Genomic DNA, 17,645 nt, shown 5'->3' on the forward strand with positions numbered 1-17,645 from the left:
AGGACAACTGAGGTGCAAATAGTGAGTCTAGTGCTTTCTAATTAGGTGAGCTACAGCAAACCTTCAAAATAAAGTGCAGTGCAGCTTGAAAAAATCAGGAACTCTAGTTTGCCATTTCATGTGGTCTTACTTTGTCCAGGAGATAAAGCTGCCCGGATCAGACAATCATCAAACCAACCTTGCTTTGCCTGTAACATTGCCACAAGGAAGGAGCAGCCCAGTATTAAAAATCCAGGGCTGAAACATGACACTTAGGTGGGGAGAGGCAAAGTAGTTTGGATTATGTAAATGAGAATTTTTCCCCCATAAGGTTTCATCTACCCCACCGGACACAAACATACCTGAAAGGCTTGAAGAGATTTAAATGTCCATTTCTTCGATCTTCTTGTTTTTCTTGCTGAAATGAGCAATTTTGATTGTTCTAGCGTTGCCACTATCATAACTAGATAGAAGCAGCCTCTGTGAAAGTATTCTGGAATTTGATCCCAGCATCTTTTAAAGCTCTGTACGTAGACGGGATAGTGGCTGGGGCACAGCCTCCATGGGGCCGAATTCCCCAGCACCAAGGCAGGCTTCCACAGCCCTTTGTGCAGCCTGCAGAAAGGAATTCTATCCAGGGATACAGTCTGGAATTTAGGAAGCTCTCCTTTACTCCATGGAGATAATACCACCATGACGGCATTCTGGTTTTGAGAGGGTATCATTATTTTTGCCTTCTTTTCCATAACTCAGCCCTACCTGAAATTCCAACACAAACTTCATTTTCCCAGCAGTGTCACTAGCGGGACGGTGATGCTCAGTCTGCGAGATGTGGACTCAATCAGGATGCTCTGGTTTCTTTTCAAAAGACCAGCAGCTGCTGGTCCTCTCTGTAGCAGGAAACAGAACAGCGCCAGGTCTGCTCACTGGCATGCCCATCGCATTCCAGCCTCTTGCGCCTGTATGGTTTGTTTCATGGAAAAGCGGAGGAATGCTCACCCCCTGCATCGTGTGTCACGTCCTGTCGCTATCTAGCAGGCAGATTGCACTCTGTGAGCAATCAAAAAATCTGTGAGCGGACTCACCTCGCCTCTTAGTTTACTGGTGACTTATTGTTATACTTACTCCAGTCATGAGTCCTTGCTTCCACTTTTTCACTACTTCTTAATCCTCTACTCATTTAAGAGCTCCTAATGCAGAGACATACGAGTATTTTCTGTGTTTTTTCCTTGCCTTTACACTAGGATGATTTCCTACTGTCTTTCCAACACTATTTGTTTCAGGAACAGAGATTGCTTGCACCCCTCTACCCTCAAGACAATCTTCTGAAAGGCATTTAAACGCATCCAAGTTATTTAAAAAAAATGGAATTTGACATATTTATAAAAAGAAGATTCTGACCAAGTTTTCTTTGCTACCAGCGTAGGAGAATCAATGAACCATGAGTATCTTTTAAAAACTCTCCTGGGAGCCCTGCTTCCCAGCAGACTGCAGAATCTGTTTCGTGTGGGGATACTTGAAACATCACAACAAACATCAGAAACAGAAAAAGATTTATTAGAAATATTACACAGATTTTTGCATCATACATTTTAATAATGTTAATCTTTAAATATTAGCATGTCCAAATCTGGCAATGCCTAGTATATACATTCTAATGTGCTCTTTGTATAAATTAGATTACGATGTAACATCTGTACCCAACCGAGAAAGCTAAAAGTACTGGACTGTTAGAGGTGATTATCCATACGACAAACTCCAGCCTGGACCAACAATCAATAAAAACATTGTGTCCAGCACTGCCCAGTGAAACTTGGCACATGTGCAAGTCAAAAATGTAGAGACCATCCGTTGAGAAAAATGTTAATTGTGGTTCAGTTACAAGCTGGACTCTACACCATACTGGTGAGTGAGTTTAAATGGCACTGGAGTTGGTTAAAAACCAGTATAATCTAGCATAGTATAAGTTATTGCTGGGTTTAAAAATGTCTTAATGCTCAGTGCCCTGAGTCTTTTTAGGCAAAAGCCCTCTTCTGACAGGAAAATGCATAATCTCATCCCATACAGACCCTGCCTTTGATCAGATACGCGGGGCACAGCTTTGCCAACAGCTGGCCCTGTCAGATCCTTCCTGCTGGAAGAGCTGGTACCGTAGCACAGAAAGATGAGGGAGGCACAAAAACTACTACCAGATGAGCCAATGCTCGCATTGTCATCGTCAAGGAAGTGGGAAAGGACAGTTAGCGAAGCTAGAAGGTAGATTTTGAGGAGTTCCAGGTCAGGAATCAAGCAAGGAAGAACCAATCATTCTGCCAGCGTGCACTTACGTGGTTTGGACAGAGAACTTGCTCATAGCTGGTTGCACATACAAAACAAGAAAAATCATACCTGTAAAAAACACCTTCAAATTACACAAAGAAAACCTGCCAAAACTCAAAGAGAATGTGTCTCACTGAGAGGAAACTGGAGAATCTGCCCAAGTTAAAAATCACTCTGCTTAGCACAGCTGCCTTGCTACAGCACAGGAAGAGCCGGGAAATCTTTGTCCCCTTACCATTTCCGTGACTGTCACAGGCACGGGAAGGGGGGATCTGGCAGAGGCAGCAAGCTCTGCGCTCTCTTCCCTCCTCATCTTCTGAGATCCACCCCAGGCTGCACTCTTAGGAGAAACGTCCCTCAAGATGACAGTCAGTAAGGACTCTCACGCTGATGTCCTTTGCTGTCCACAAAGGCCCAGGAACATATGTCCCACATACGCCCCTCTCCTCACACGCTGGACTTTCACTCCATTCAGTTTCACCGCGTACTTTCAGAAACAGCTGACCAGCCTTTCTAGAAAACCTTCTTAGAGGGCGGACTCTGGGCTCGCTTCTCAACACCTCTGTACCTTCCCAAGCCATGAAACGATTTGTACCTTCTGTGACTCACCAGAACCCTGGGGGTCAGATTGTGTACTTTCCACACTTTAATTTCCTTTCCCCTCTAACAGCTACAGTACAACAGTCACACAATGCGATATCCCCCCGCGGAACTTCACTGAAATCCCCATCCTAACCGTTCTTCTCACCTGCTCATCCAAAACCAGCTATTCGGTTTCTCGTAGTCAGACTACCCAAGTACACACACACACGCAGGCGCAGGTGTGTTTAAGAGTGACTGGATGTTTAGGTAGCATATGGTGACACGGTGAAGAGATTTCATCTGCCTGCGTCAGGGACAGACCCGTTACTCCTAAGAGGCGAAATCAGAAAGGATTTAGGCAGTTTAGGCAAACTGTTAGAGATACAATGCTTCACACCATCCGTGTCGTACCATCACATGCTCCGTTCTAGGACATTTTCAGAGGATTCTCAGAACTTCTACGAAGACCATCCCTACGTCCTCCAGCTTAACTTAGTTAACAAACTCTCTAATTTTAAAGGCAGCTTTAAATTAGAACTTTAGTTTTGCTGTTGGAATTTAAGATGTCTTACAAGGGCCTGTAGATGTTCTGAAAATCAGGCTGGACTGCAGCATCTTTGTGGGAGAAATATATATTCATGTTCAAATTTTAAGGCAGCATGAAAAAACAACAGTAACTTCTGAAAATCCAGGTCTAGAAATGTAACTGTGCAAGGTTCGAAAGGAAGAAAAAACACGCAGTATTGTAACAGTTAAACGAACAAATAAACAATATTCTTAACCTCAAAAAATAATCTGGAAGAGCATCTCCTAAAGTATCAGCATTTCCAAGTGAGATGTTTTGCAGGTTTGAGGACTGAAAAGTAACACTGAGCAAATGGTGAAACTGATTATCTTCTTCCTACTGACAGACAGCTCCTTGTTCTAACGCCTAGATACGTAAAATTTTTTAAGAATATACCATTAGAACTGGGTTGAATTAGTGTTGGTCTCTGCTACTGGGGGGGCATGGGAGAATAAGCTGGAAAGAGATGTCAGAAACATTCCTTTGCAAAAATAATTGGAAAAAAAGCTGCTAGGTCAAACAACGGTTTGTAAGGTTAGAATAAGTCTTGGGGAAAGAGATCGGAATAAATGTCAGAACAGCACTGGAAGCAAGTGACACTGACACATCAGATGACATACACACTTCGTGTACATCTGACAGTCACACGGACACACGCTTCCAGTGACCAGAGGGTTAAGATTCTCTTTTTTAGATCAAGTGGAGCTCTCCGACTTTGAAATGTTTACCAGACGCTGGGAATTAAAACAGTTTTTCTCATCCCTGCAAGTGCCTGATGCAAAGCCCACTGAGGAATATGGAATTTTCTGTGTTGACTTCACTGCGCTTTGAACTACAGCCCGCTGGAGAGAATTGGGATCTCTGCCAATGGATATCCCAAGGGAAAAGAGCTTGCTGCATCCACATGCCAACGGAGCTCTGCAGCGTGGCTGCCTTCCTAAATGAACTCTGCTCAGCAGCTATTTCCCTCTTTCATCTTATCACATAACAGGAGACGCGTACCCGAGAACACTTAGAGCAACTCATCCTGTGTTCTCTGGGGATGGCAGAGTGTATGCTGAGAAATACTGGGGAGTCGATTCGATCTAGAAAGCACTCTCTTGCAAAGAAATAACTCTGGCCAGCACTTAGAACCGCTTTCTCACAGTATAGGATGACACACAGAGTGCAAGGGCACTGCAAGTGTGTGACACTGTCCTTTTTTATCACACAGACTCTCAAAAGATTGGAATCAGCCTTTCCTGGGGGCAATGGATTACAATAAATGTCAGACTAAAAGCAAGAGCAAGTGATGCTTTTCTCCTACTGTAAAAAAAAAAAAAAAAAAGAAAAAAAAAAAAAAAAGGCACACACTACATTCCTCCAACCTCCTTTCAGTTCAGTACACACACAGACCTTCGCCATGTCATCTATCCCTTAATCCAGTCCTTTGCTGTGAGAAAATAAAAGTTTTAAATAGGTTGTTTACTAATTAAATAGTATTAAAAAAACCAAACAACAAAGCACTACAGAGATCAGCCACCTGCAAAGCCTCAGTAAACCTGAAACCAAGTTTCTTCTGTTGCTTGTTTCTATTTTGTGAGCCTTTTTTCAGGAGTTAAGAGCAGTGAGCGCACACTATTATCCCTTTTAAGAGAGAAATGATCCCTAGCTCCCTACGATTAACACTCACAAAGCACCAGGTCTGGTCACAGGGTTAAACACGCTAACTAAACAACAACTTTCTTCTACCAGCAAAATCTAAAGCAGCTAGGCAGCCTTCTCTGAGGTCCTGTACAAGGCATGTTCTCCAAGACCTGCTCCTAGATTTTCATTTAGCAGCCTGTTCAATCCTGCAATCCTCGGAGACGAACAGAAAATTTAACCTCATGAGCTGAAATAAGAGAAATGGTATAATGGAAATTAAACAATATCTTTCAGACATTTTACTAACTATTATTGAGCTGGAAAGCTGCTCCCTGGCGCCTTAGAGATTTCCATGACACAGAGAGGGGTTCCAGTTACACTCTGTGTAACTTGTGGAGTGAAGTTGCAACTTTCACTGGTACTAATATATTACTGTCTTCCTTTGCAGGGCAACATCACTTCCAAGCATGTAACGGTGCCCTAGGGAGAATATTTTACTGGACAGGGCACAGGCTGTCTCAAGATTCATGCCTCTACACCACCATTACGTATCTGTAGATCAACAAAGTTGATCAAAGAAGTTACTCCACTCAATCCACAAAAATACAAACTACTGAGATGACACACTATTGCTCCGAGAGTCATCACCCGATTACTGGCATCTTGCAAACTAAAGCTACCAACTCGCATTTGCAATATTCCTCTGATAACTGTGCCTGCACAGTCAGCTGGGAAACCGAGCTCTGGCTTCCCGTAGTAATCAAGTAATGAAGTTGTAGTAATAAAGCTATTTTTCCTCAAAGATATTACTTCTGTTTGATCTGAAATGGAGCCCCAGCACCTAAGAGGATCTCTTAGAGTTCTTTCACTAACTGGTGACGGAACTTGGTTTCTGAGTTACAAATGATCCTGTTACTATCCTGCTAGTTAAGCTCTGACACGAAAACTGGTACACTTACTGGGTCAGATCCGCGAGAATAACTCAGGTTAAGGTTCTGCACTTAATGTGCATTTGTCGTGATGTCCTATAAAATATACAGAGGCAAGAAAACAACATGTATTTGGGATGAGTTAAGCATGTTTTGGCAAGAGCAGCATTTTTGTGAGCTTTTGTATTAATATTAATCTCCCAGCCTCCCCTGAGTGCCAGCATAGTCCACATTGACTTAGAACTTCATTTTGTAGCAGGTCTCCTGTTGGTGGAGTCTGGTTTGAGGCAAGCATTGTTTAGCACAAAGGATCCTCTTCAGAAATATCCCACGCGTGTTTGAAAATGCTTTGCAATTTCCATGTGGGAATAAAACTACAGATTAATTTGGCTTGTACAGATGGACAACGGGTATTCATTTGGTTGCAGTCCCAGATGTAATCAAAGTTATGGATGAGCTTTCTTACAAACTAAGAGCTTAGGTTGGCTGTGGAAGAGGAGCAAGGGGATTTTTAAAGTGATCGAGTGCATCTGTAGCATTCTTTGTTCTCTTCCCCACTTCTGTCCACCTCTTGCTCTGCATCTCAGGTCTCAAAGTACTTGTAGATCTGGGCGACGTACTGCATCACACTCTGCCAGTCTGGCCGGTCTGTGTACATCATCTCACTGAGTTCCTGCATAGGACAGAAACACGGACTGAGTTTTGACAAACACCACCACTGGGAACATCACCGAGTCCTCTGAGTAGCTGTGGCTATTCAACACTACTTCTGCTTCCATTCCCGAGCCCACGGGAATGATCTACTGGCCTAGTGCAATTCTGACACTCGTTAACAAACTAGTTAAACAGCCACGTGCATTTTACATCTTGAAAAGATTCCTTCCATCTGCAAAAGACTGATTTTCTATGTAACCTCATTTTATTTAAATTGCTGCTTCTTCACCTCTCTCTGGTTGTGTATTTAGCTTACAAACCTCATAATATTTTTCCCTTCATATTGAACTTCTCTTCCTTGTCATCATATTATTGATTTTAGAAAAGGCTTTTTAAACAGTTTAACAAACATATTATCCTTCTGTTTCTTAAAACGTTGAAACAAAAGGAAAGAAAATGGTCTAACAAGCAAGTTGCCCATGAAAATAGGAATCATCTGGAATTGGCTTCCAAGAGGAGGACATAATCAATACTCTCACTTCAATACTTGATGACCTCCAGAAGCTCCTTCAAGTTATATTAATTCTATGATTCTACAAATTCTTTCTGGAAGTTTTCCTAACACTATGAACCTTCCCTAGCACTACGCAAACATTTTCAGTGCCAGGTGACTGACTGGCCACATGGCAACAACAGCTCTGGAATGGTGTATGCAGCAAATCTTCCCCTGCTGAAAGACAGTTACTCACCAGGCTGGGTTTGATGCCTACACTTTCAGCAGCTTGAAATGCTAACAGCAGATTTCTCTTCTGTAAAAATAAAAAAGTTCAAAAGGATTATCATCAAAGTATGATTCCTGAACCCTACCTTGCATCTGGTTCATCAGTAAGTTTAAACGAGCAGGTATATTTGAAAACTGGAAAATATTAGATGCCATACTTTCACATAGACACTTTTTTGTATTAGTCAGGTATATTCACAAACAAGTTCTTTGTCTTTGAATGACTCAGCTACTTTTGCCCAAGCTATGGTCCTGTTTTTGACAAATGGATTCTTGTGAAACTGACTACAACTGGGCAAAAAGCCCACTGAGCTTCTGTCTTTATGATGAGCGAAAGGTTTCTGAAGAAGTATAACTAATATGCGGCATTCCTGTATACAGTATAATTCTAGTATAATAATTACAGTATAATAGATACGAGCTAAGTAAATTCAGGTTCCTCCCCTTTGTGAGGGTCTTAAAAACGTATTTGGAATGTGCTGACATGGTCTCACTTGTAGATACATTCCTGTCCAAGTAGTTCAATGAATGACCTGTCTGCCTAGCAATCCAGCACTTTCCATATGTATACTGCTAACTCAGGAGCCCAGAAATGCTTCAGCCTTTCAAAAGAGATGCTGTCTTCATGTGTAGCTGCAGCACTCATTAGATTTGGGCAACTTGTCACTAATTCTTTATCCAGTAGTCCCCATATTTCTCTGGGAGGTCACTGTTGCTTTCCTTCCCCTTTTTGTACAGTCTGTTTGCTTTATAAATTCTCAACTGACACTTGTTTCTTACTGTTGCTCCCACCTGCTTGCTTTGTCGCAATCAAGGTCAAGACCTTGCAACACTGTGTGTCCACCGCATATCAAAATGGATAATGCTCACCAGGAGTTCTGCAAATGGCGTAGGAGCAGGAACAACAAAACTTACTTTATCCTGGCTGTTGAGCTCCTGGTAAGGAATATGTGCAGGCAAATAGGTGTGCAGGAGAGCGCAGAAGGCCAGCCCATCACTCCAGCTGCTACTGAAGTTGGTAATATCAATATTCTGTAAGAGAAAACAAACCATATCTGAAGAGTGCTACACAACAAAAAAAAAAATCTCCAAACTATAGCTTTTATGCAGTCATGAAACATGTTAAAGGAACACAGGTTCACATTTTCCATTCTCCTCTTCCTTTTCATATCAAGTAGAAAGATACCAAGTAGGGTGGCAAGTTTCAAAGTCCTGGATAAAGGATTATTAAGGAGTTAAATGTTTTTCACACCAGGTCCCAAACAGAGAGAGTCTCTCTAATGCTTTCTAGAAGGTGAGAAATGCCATGTGCAACACGTGCTGCAGCTGCAATTTTCCTGTGCTGGCAAGAGGAAGGGCTTTATGTGGCCCGTTTCAGTTACAGAATGGTAGAAATATTATTCCTCCAGCACCTACAACGGAAGTTATTAATATTTTAAAATGGTGTTTTGTAATTGATTTCATGCCTCCTTGTCTCAGGATGCATAAGAGTGATGGATTTGTAGAACGATGAGGCAGTGTAATCACCGTAGTTGACCAGTGTTATCTTTCTGACATTACACAGCAGACATGTACTTTAATGAGGATGTGTAATTAATCATTATGACTTGATTCAGCTCCTTATCAAAAGTGATATCAAACTGATGAAACACTAACATACTGCTCAAGCCCTAAATAAAGCATGTGCTTTCTTGTACGTGAGAGGGCGGCTCAAGCTTGGCAGCAGCAATGGCTGAACGGGCAGCTTCCCAGAGCTGGGCAGATGTCCCCCGTTTGCAGCCATTTGCATGAGCGCATGTCTGCATTCTCACATTCTCTGTCAATGCAGCATCCTTCACCTGAGCACCACAGAGCACTTCACAAAAGGCAGGTAAAGAATGGGAAGTCCGAGATACATAAATTAATAATCTACCCTGATTCACAAGGGTCACTGCTAAGGCTCCCTACTTATGAGAACCGAGCCATAAGTAGCTGAGGAGAGACCAGAGGTTTCCTGATGCTCACTCTCCTGCCACCATTGTCACTGACAAATTAATGTGGCTGTGTCACTGGTAAGAATTACAATACAAAACCTTCACGGAACACAAACAAACAGAAACCTTTAAACCTTGTCTTCACACATTTACTAACATGACAACAAGGCTGAGTTTAGAGTCACAGAATCACAGACTGGTTTGGGTGGGAAGGGGCCATTCAAGCCCACCCAGTCCAACCCCCTGCATGGAGCAGGGACATCTCCAACCGGATCAGGTTGCTCAGAGCCCCTGCCAAGCTGGCCTGGAATGTTTCCAAGGGATGGGGCACCCACCACCTCTCTGGGCAATCTGGGCCAGTGCTCCACCACCCTCAATGTAAAAATTTTTTTCTAACGTCTAATCTGAATCTTCCTCCCTGTATTTTAAAACTACTACCCCATTTGGTCAAGGAAGCAATGTTTTGGGGACATGGATATATTAACAAACACCCAACTGAAAGCTCAGGGTTGAGCTAGAAAAAAAACCTCTGACTTGTCTTCAGCAACACTCTCACCACTGCCAGCTCCAACACGAGGGCAGCGAAAGAGGAATATTTTGAAAGGAGTAGTCTAATACGGTTGTGAGTTTAAACGGTCAAAACCCAACTTCCTTCCCTTTGTTGCTAGATAGCAGAGTGATTCTTTGCTAGTCAAATAACTTATTACATGGGTGCTCTCAGGTGCACCGAGGAAACACAGTTTCCCTACCTACAACAACTGAAGGACTTTTTAATTATTTACTGGCTAGACCGAAGTCCAGAACGTGCCATGTTCAATAGGTGGATTAGAGCAATTACAGAAACAGAAATGAACATTTTAAAATCAGCCCATCTGTAAAGAACTCCTTTAAAACACAAAGATTGCTGGGGACACAGAGCGGGCTTGGGGTTCTTCACAGGGATTCTCTTGCGAGGCACAGCTGTAGGTAAACGTAGGCTTGTGGCCCAGTTTTGACTCTGTGAACAAAGCGACCTTTCCAATGCTCTCATTTGTACTGACAGCCCACACCAGCACGCTGAGGAGCTCTCATGGCTAAGTTTTGCTGCTGTAGTAGCAGCTGTAGTTCCAAATACCAGCTAAAAACAAAACAGCGAACTAAGTGACGCTGCTTAGAAAAGTAACAGCTGCTGGAGTGTGGAAGGCTGCAGGGTATGGTACTGCACCGCCTCTCACACTACGGCAGGCGCGGACCTCCCCTCAAACCATCCTGGCCAGCCACATTTTCCTGTGAGCTGAACTCCAGCTCTGACTCTCTGCCACTTCATTTTCTTTATTTAGCTATTTTCCTGTTTCTTTCAAGATTTCTCAAAAGACAAAGCTTTTACTGCATCTCACACAAAAGCTAATGCAGATGCACTAAAACCCAGACAGGAAGTATTTTAGCATATGCTCTTCACTTAACGATGCCCCACTGATTAGTTGTCCAACCTGGACTTTGCCCAGTCAGACAGGATCTCAGATTAGTAATAAATGTCCATAACCAAACATGACTCAAATTGCAGCAGTACAGAATATTTCAGGTTAAAAATACTCTGGCTGTAATAAATCTATAAATCTAATGGGCTCAGAAAGCAGGCTGGCAGCGGCAGACATTACCGCACCGCACCAGCCACCACGTTGTATTTTGCTCTATTAACATCTATTAATGGAGTGACTAAATACCATCACAAGAAAAAAAAAATATTTTGCTCTGAAAGCTGTCTAAGCTTTGCCTAATCCATAAAGTCACACCACGGACGTCCAACTTTGTGTTAAGCAATTGGCTGAAGCTGGGTTACTCTGCTTTCTGGAGATTTCAAACAAGTTACTCAGTATTTATCCATCCGCAGTTAGTGGGAAATGACCGACTGCCAAATTACAGGAGTGTTTTTACTGAGGCCAATGTATTTTATCAGCAAATAGATTACCATCAAATGCCAATATTCATATTTTATATCCTATGTTTGGAATGGAAAATGGAGGTCGTCCTCCCCCTCTACAAAAAGAGCCATGGAAATGGGAACAAGCAAAGCCTTGGTTAAGCAACACGACTAGACAGACAGGCAAGCCATGGTTGTGTGAGAGCATTATATCCTACCCTCATTTTCATGATGCTATTATCAGAGAGACACATGAGATACAAAACTGTTCCTTCCTACAGTATTTCACCAGCTCAGAATCAGTTTGATAATTTTACTCATCTTTGTAGTTTTAACTATACTTAAAACTCTTCTCCTCCTCCCATCTAACAATACCTACAGATAAGAAGTGCTAACATCTACAATAAAATCAGAACTGGGTCCAAAATTCCTCACATCTCCAACAGCACTGGCCAGCCAGTCATCTTTAGTAATTCTCGAATCCAAGTCTTACAAACAAGCAAAAGTTCAAGGATGGGGTTCTGCTGACAAAACTTAAACCACAGATGAAATCTACTGCAAAGTGGTATGTCATGATCAACAGAGACACCAAACAGAAATCTGAATTTTTGTCCTAAATACAAACCAGACATGAATGTTTGGAAGTTCAGCTCAACTGTTCAGTTAGTAGTGCAACAACAAACACTTAGACACGCTCAAAACCACTTTGTTGCTGTTTTCACATCCAACAAGCATCAGTGAGTTGTGGTTTTTTCCTCTAAACAAAGGCATTTCAGTTTCATACAGGGTATAAGCCCCTCTCTGGCATTTCAGCTTGCATTCTGTGTTAAATACTTTTCAATTTGGGATATAAGGAGACGGTAAATGAAAAGGTAACTCTTGTGTTTTGCTACACTGCAGCTTTACTTGTAACACCTCCCCACCACACCACACCAAGAGGAATTAACTCAAAATAGAGGCACTCTGACTCCTTGGAAGATCTCTGGCTCCGCTGAAGTAATTAAATAAAAATTAAAAAAAAAAAAAAAAAAAAAAAGGAGGGGGGAACAATTTAGGGAATGAATGAACACCTTGGAAACTATTCTCTTCTCTTGATTATTTTGGCAGTGGAACCTGTCTCAGTCTTTCTGCCACACCTCTCTACTCCTCAGTACACAGTCCATGAACACGTGGGAGCTATCTGTGTACATGCTGGTTGTTACTGTACACTTCCAAACCGCAGGATGGAGAGTTGGGTGATTTCTCTGTCTCCCAGCGTGCTTACAGCAGAACCCTCACTCCAGACTCTGAAAAACTGCATGTGGCTTCTCATGAGAGACCTGGAAGTTAAGCTGCACAGGAGGAAGATGCACCATTAGAGCGTATGCGGAACGAAGTCAGGAAGAAACATGAGAATGGAGTAGGGACTGCAGATCAAACCGAGTTGTAGTGCTCATTAGGCAGGGTGAAAAATTTACCATCTTATGGTCACAGTATGTCTCATGGTCACTGGTACCCCAATGTCTATCCTGAGCATGCCATCAGTGGATCCACACTGCTAGAGACATCTGCACCAGAGAGCCACCCTTGGCCCATGGGTCTAGGGGTGCCGAATAGCTTAGGTCTGCAGCGCTCAGGGGTGCCAGCTTCCTTTGGAGTGGACATATCACATCCATATTACGCAGCACGTGACATGGGTCCTCCATGGTGCTGCTAAGAAAATAATAGGGGAGCTGGAGGTGGTGTAGTTGAGAATCTCAAAAAACACAAAAATCAGGGCAGAAGAGGCGTGTTTTATAGCATGACGACATAACCATCTTTACACACCCTCTGCGGAGAGGTAAAGAGGAGTATGGAAAGATGTGAGGGTACCAAGTTTGCTGGGATAGTGGTAGAGGGCTGTGTAGAGCATTAAGGTGTCCAGACGAAACTATTTCCAGTCTAGTTCCCAAGCTTCTTGTAAGTGAAAATAGTTCATTCACTTCGAGTGAAAGCTCATGAGTGAACTACTATACATGCGCTGGGAATATTAAGAGACTGGGATCTGGAAGTTCCAGGGAGTGCAGTTATTTGAAAGTACTGAGGTACCCAGTATGGTTCATTTCTACGAATATTAAAGTATATTACAATATCAAAGTTAAAAAAAACTCAATAAAATCCAAGCAATGTTATTTAGAGAGTAAATGTGTTATTTACAGTATTAGTGGCATGCCAAGTCAGTGTTTAGTGTCTTTTGACACTAAACACCTGCAAGACATTAACCTCAGCCCCCCACCCCAGGCACAGGACCTCTGTTTGCAGATAACAGAGCGAGATGAGAGCCACAGTAAAGACACACAGGGAAATCCGTGTGATCTGTTCTCACTAAAAACAATTTATTGTTTATCTGAGGAAAAACCAACCACCCCATTAGATTTCAGTAGATCTTTGACTCCAAGTCTTCAGTAAAAAGCAACAATGACATCACATGGTCTCCATTACAGCCTGACACAAGATAGTTCCACTACACAGATGTTACTGTGCCCACAGCAATGCCTCTCTGAGTCATAATTTTCTCTGCAAGACCCAGAATTCTAAGTTATAGGCATGAACCAGTTTGAAGCTAGCCTGGAACTGTGTAGAAGAAAGCTTGCAATAAATATGACCTTAACATCATTCTTCCCACCCTCCTCCCCAGCATACAGTGTGTCCTCCTGGCACACCAGGAACAGACCAGAGTGGCTAATTATTGAGGTTCAGCCCATAGAGAATATAAACTTAAATACCGCAGACAAAACCAGTTAAAATAAATATATTGAACAAACCAAACACAATTGCCTTGTTTATAACAGCAGCTTCTCCTAAACTGGCTTCGCTTTCTGCAATCCTTCCTGCTTATGACTAATCAGAGACCCACATCTCCCCTACAGACAAAAGTCTTAGAGCTTGGTGTTTTTATACAGTTATATCTAGACCTAGATATCTGAACAGGAACCTCCTTTTCATGAGCCACATCTCTGCAAATCTGACCCTTCTAATACAAAATCTGATCAAGGTACCTCAAAAGGCAACTTCCAAAGATTACTTACACCCACCCATCCTGAACAGTGGCTGCATGAAGCTGCAAATCTAATCTGGATCTATTACACCCTAACAGGCAGGAGCACGTCAGTGGGCTTCAGCTGAATCTGTCAAAGAAAACATGAAAGGTTTGAGCTGAGAATAGGCAAGTTCTGAATACTTCCTAAGAAGCAATACAAGCGAAGAAGGGCTCCTTTTAGCACGACCTAACCTTCTGCACAACCCAACCACTCCAGTTCATCTAAACTGCTCCAGCAAAGATATGAAACATCTGGGCAATCTACTGGAAATAGGGGTGAATTAGAAGTGTGGTCAGGTCCAGTTAACACGGATGAAAGGCATGAATGCTAAAATTAAAGGCTGCCTGGATTCTTCTGTAATTACAGGGTGCACCCCGATGACTTGGACAATTGCACACAGCTATTTTCAATGGGTAGCTACAAGTCTGAAGCGATTTGCGTATCATGTTTAGTCCATCTACTACCAGGAACCCTTCTGATTTCTCTTACAAATCTTTTTCTCTATACAATAAAGTTTCTTGATTAAAAAAACAAATCCAGAATAACTTTTGGAACAGCAATACTGTTTATAGTATAGAGATTAAGTGGCTAGCCAAGATTGGGAAGGAAGCCAAATGACCTTCTGTCCTCCAGGCTGTATTAATATCCCTAGTTCAAATGGTTCAGGCAGCTGCAGTCTCTATAAAAATTGTTTTAAACTTTCTTTGAAACTGTGTGTTTCTATCCCTATCACCCATAAAACCAGTTAGTACTGACACTGAAATCACCACTAACTATACATAGGAGTAACCTCCCTAACGACCCAAACAGCATCCATTCATGCCCATCAGATCTATTGCTCCCAGCACTGTGTGGACAGGCAAACATTTCACTATACTGTGTTCACATTTTTTTTTAGGTTTTATTTGCATTTTCATATATAAAGACTAAATTTTTAAAATGAAAACAAATTCCGGTGAACAAGGCTTGACTAGTTGCTGACACAGCGTACATCACACGCACTGAACGGATTTGAACCTTTCCTAGCAAATAATAGGAGTTGTTCTGAATGCCAATTACCCCATGACAACATTCTCATTACTAAAAGTCACCTACTTCAGAGCTCTCCCTGTACTCTCTCTTACAGTAAAGTAACAGGTGTTTGTACATATTCCTCACTTTACTACTTAATTTATCACTTTGCACATCAGCTTCCACTTGAATGAGAGAGAGAATGTCTAATGCTGAGTTCACAGGGAGCTGGCTGTTTATTACACAGACATACAGGACCCAATGACAGCTAACACAAGCAATGTTATGGATATCTCTGGCACATTTCAGATATGAGGTAACGGTGACAAAAGATATCTACCAAGCGTGAGTGGTACTTCTGGAATTTACATCACTGTCACACTCAGTGATGCGGCCAAACGAGCGTGGTTTTATCTGGAGAGGCAGAGGTGGATTACACAGCAAGATCAGGAACTAACCAGTTCTCCTCACTCTAATAATCCCGTAAGACTTGGACCATTTCTTATTTTTGCTATGCATCTCTTTTCTGCTTTTCAGTATAAATTATAGTTGTTACGCTCGCCTGCTGACAGCCAGCTCCCTGCCTGCTACACAACTAACACTTCCATCCATTTCTCACCAGCTCGTATAAATGACACCAGCGCTGACCGCCACAGAGAAGACACAGACTGGGCTGTGTTCCCTCAGTCCCATGGCCGCGAGAGTGAAGATGCAGCACATCAGAGGACCACACAGATATTCTGGGGAAGGAGGGAGGGAGAGAGGGGGAGGAAGCAGCTCCCCTCTGTGCCCAGGACAGCAGCACGGCTACTTCCTGCCTGCAGCCCTGGTGCAGAATTGCTAATGCCCACACCGACCGCTCCTGCTGCTATTTCTAATCATCGGTATCCAGCGTGCAGACACTGGCCACATCCTGGAGGTCCTGGGCGGAGGGGGATGCAGACTGCAGCAGGCTCATAGTAAAGGATGGAGACAAGGTGGGGAGAGGTCTCAACAGCAAAAGGTTTTCATGGAACAGGCAGCAGCGCTCGGCTCTCTCCCAGTTGAATTCGCAGTCTGGAGCTGTTCCAGCTGGTGGCCAATCAATTCAGTGTTTTCACTGATTGTCACTGCATCCAGGCAACACAAGGAAAGCGTCTTGGACTTTGGGATGGATAGAATGGAAATGCTATTTTTAAAAGTACCCAGCAGGATAGAAAGTTACACAGGAGATCGCTGCATGGGCATTTATTTTATCCCTCCAATCAAGAGACTTATATTTGTTTACAGGATAAAGCCCCTTATGCAAAAAAAAAGGGTAGAACTTGGCTCAAGTTATTTGGCTGCACTGGAGGAGCACATCTATGCTTTGGAATCACTGCGAAGGGGGCTTGCACGTTGGTAATCAACCTGATTATTCCCAACATGCCACGATTTGGCTGCTCCATTGATTTTCCAGAACCAACCGTGGGTCCAGCTGGGAAATACAGAGAAACTGCATGTACGCATGCCGCTGTAAGTGTTTTTATTTAGAAAAATAAATAATTTATTCTGGAAAAAAAAAAAAAAAAAGGGGGATATCTTGAAATTTTAAGCCTGTACTTTCATTAACTAAAAGCTCTCAATATTGCCCTTTTTATCAGAGCATCTTTCCAAATATTACCAAACTCATCACACGCTATGATGATCTATATTTTAACAATGAAGAAAATCAAGGCAATGGCATTATGCAAGACTGCCAAAGTCACAAAAAAAAAAAAAGCTCCAAAGCAGACTTGGGAGCAAAATTCCTGACCAATTTATTGTCATTTTTTATTTCAACACAGGATAATCCCTCCTACTCCTATCTCAATAGCTATTACCAAGACTTCCTTCAACTTTTGCATAGATGGGAAACGTCTCTCTGAAGCCAACATCTTTCTCTTCTTCAAAAACCAGGGAAACACAAACAGAGCCAGAAAATTCACCCACTTCTCAGAAACTCACAGAATATACTAATAACTTCCTCGGAAAACCCCATCGCATAAATATCTTCCTCCTAAATGTCAAAACGCTGCAGGCGCTGCGGATGCAGAGCTCTTGGTTAGCACGCGCATCCTCGCGTACCAGAAGGGATATGCTAGCATGTGGCACTGTAGGGTAAGTGTCATTATTCTCCAGAAAATAACTTTATTGCATTAATGGTATTGGTAAATATTAAGACAGGAAGCTTTTTCCTGCTTGCTCAGCAGGCTCTGGCCATAAGCCTCTCACCTCAGGCAGCCAGGCTAGTACGGCAGAAGGGAAAT

General features: G+C 42.6%; 1 protein-coding gene across 2 annotated transcripts in view; it reads right to left on the reverse strand.

Moving 5' to 3' along the window:
- Window positions 1–1,515: 1,515 nt before the first annotated feature.
- Window positions 1,516–17,645, reverse strand: part of SPECC1 (sperm antigen with calponin homology and coiled-coil domains 1) — a 96,178-nt gene continuing 80,048 nt past the window's right edge. For both annotated transcript variants that reach the window (XM_086762878.1, XM_086762879.1), the window contains 3 exons: window positions 8,351–8,467; window positions 7,404–7,463; window positions 1,516–6,673 (listed from right to left, as the gene is read on the reverse strand). In XM_086762878.1, the coding sequence (XP_086619004.1) occupies window positions 6,584–6,673; window positions 7,404–7,463; window positions 8,351–8,467 (267 nt within the window). In that variant the 3' untranslated portion in view covers window positions 1,516–6,583. The remainder of the gene's footprint in view (window positions 6,674–7,403; window positions 7,464–8,350; window positions 8,468–17,645) is intronic.

Source organism: Chlamydotis macqueenii, chromosome 19, assembly GCF_036417535.1.
Source record: "Chlamydotis macqueenii isolate bChlMac1 chromosome 19, bChlMac1.mat, whole genome shotgun sequence".
Lineage (NCBI taxonomy): Eukaryota > Metazoa > Chordata > Aves > Otidiformes > Otididae > Chlamydotis > Chlamydotis macqueenii.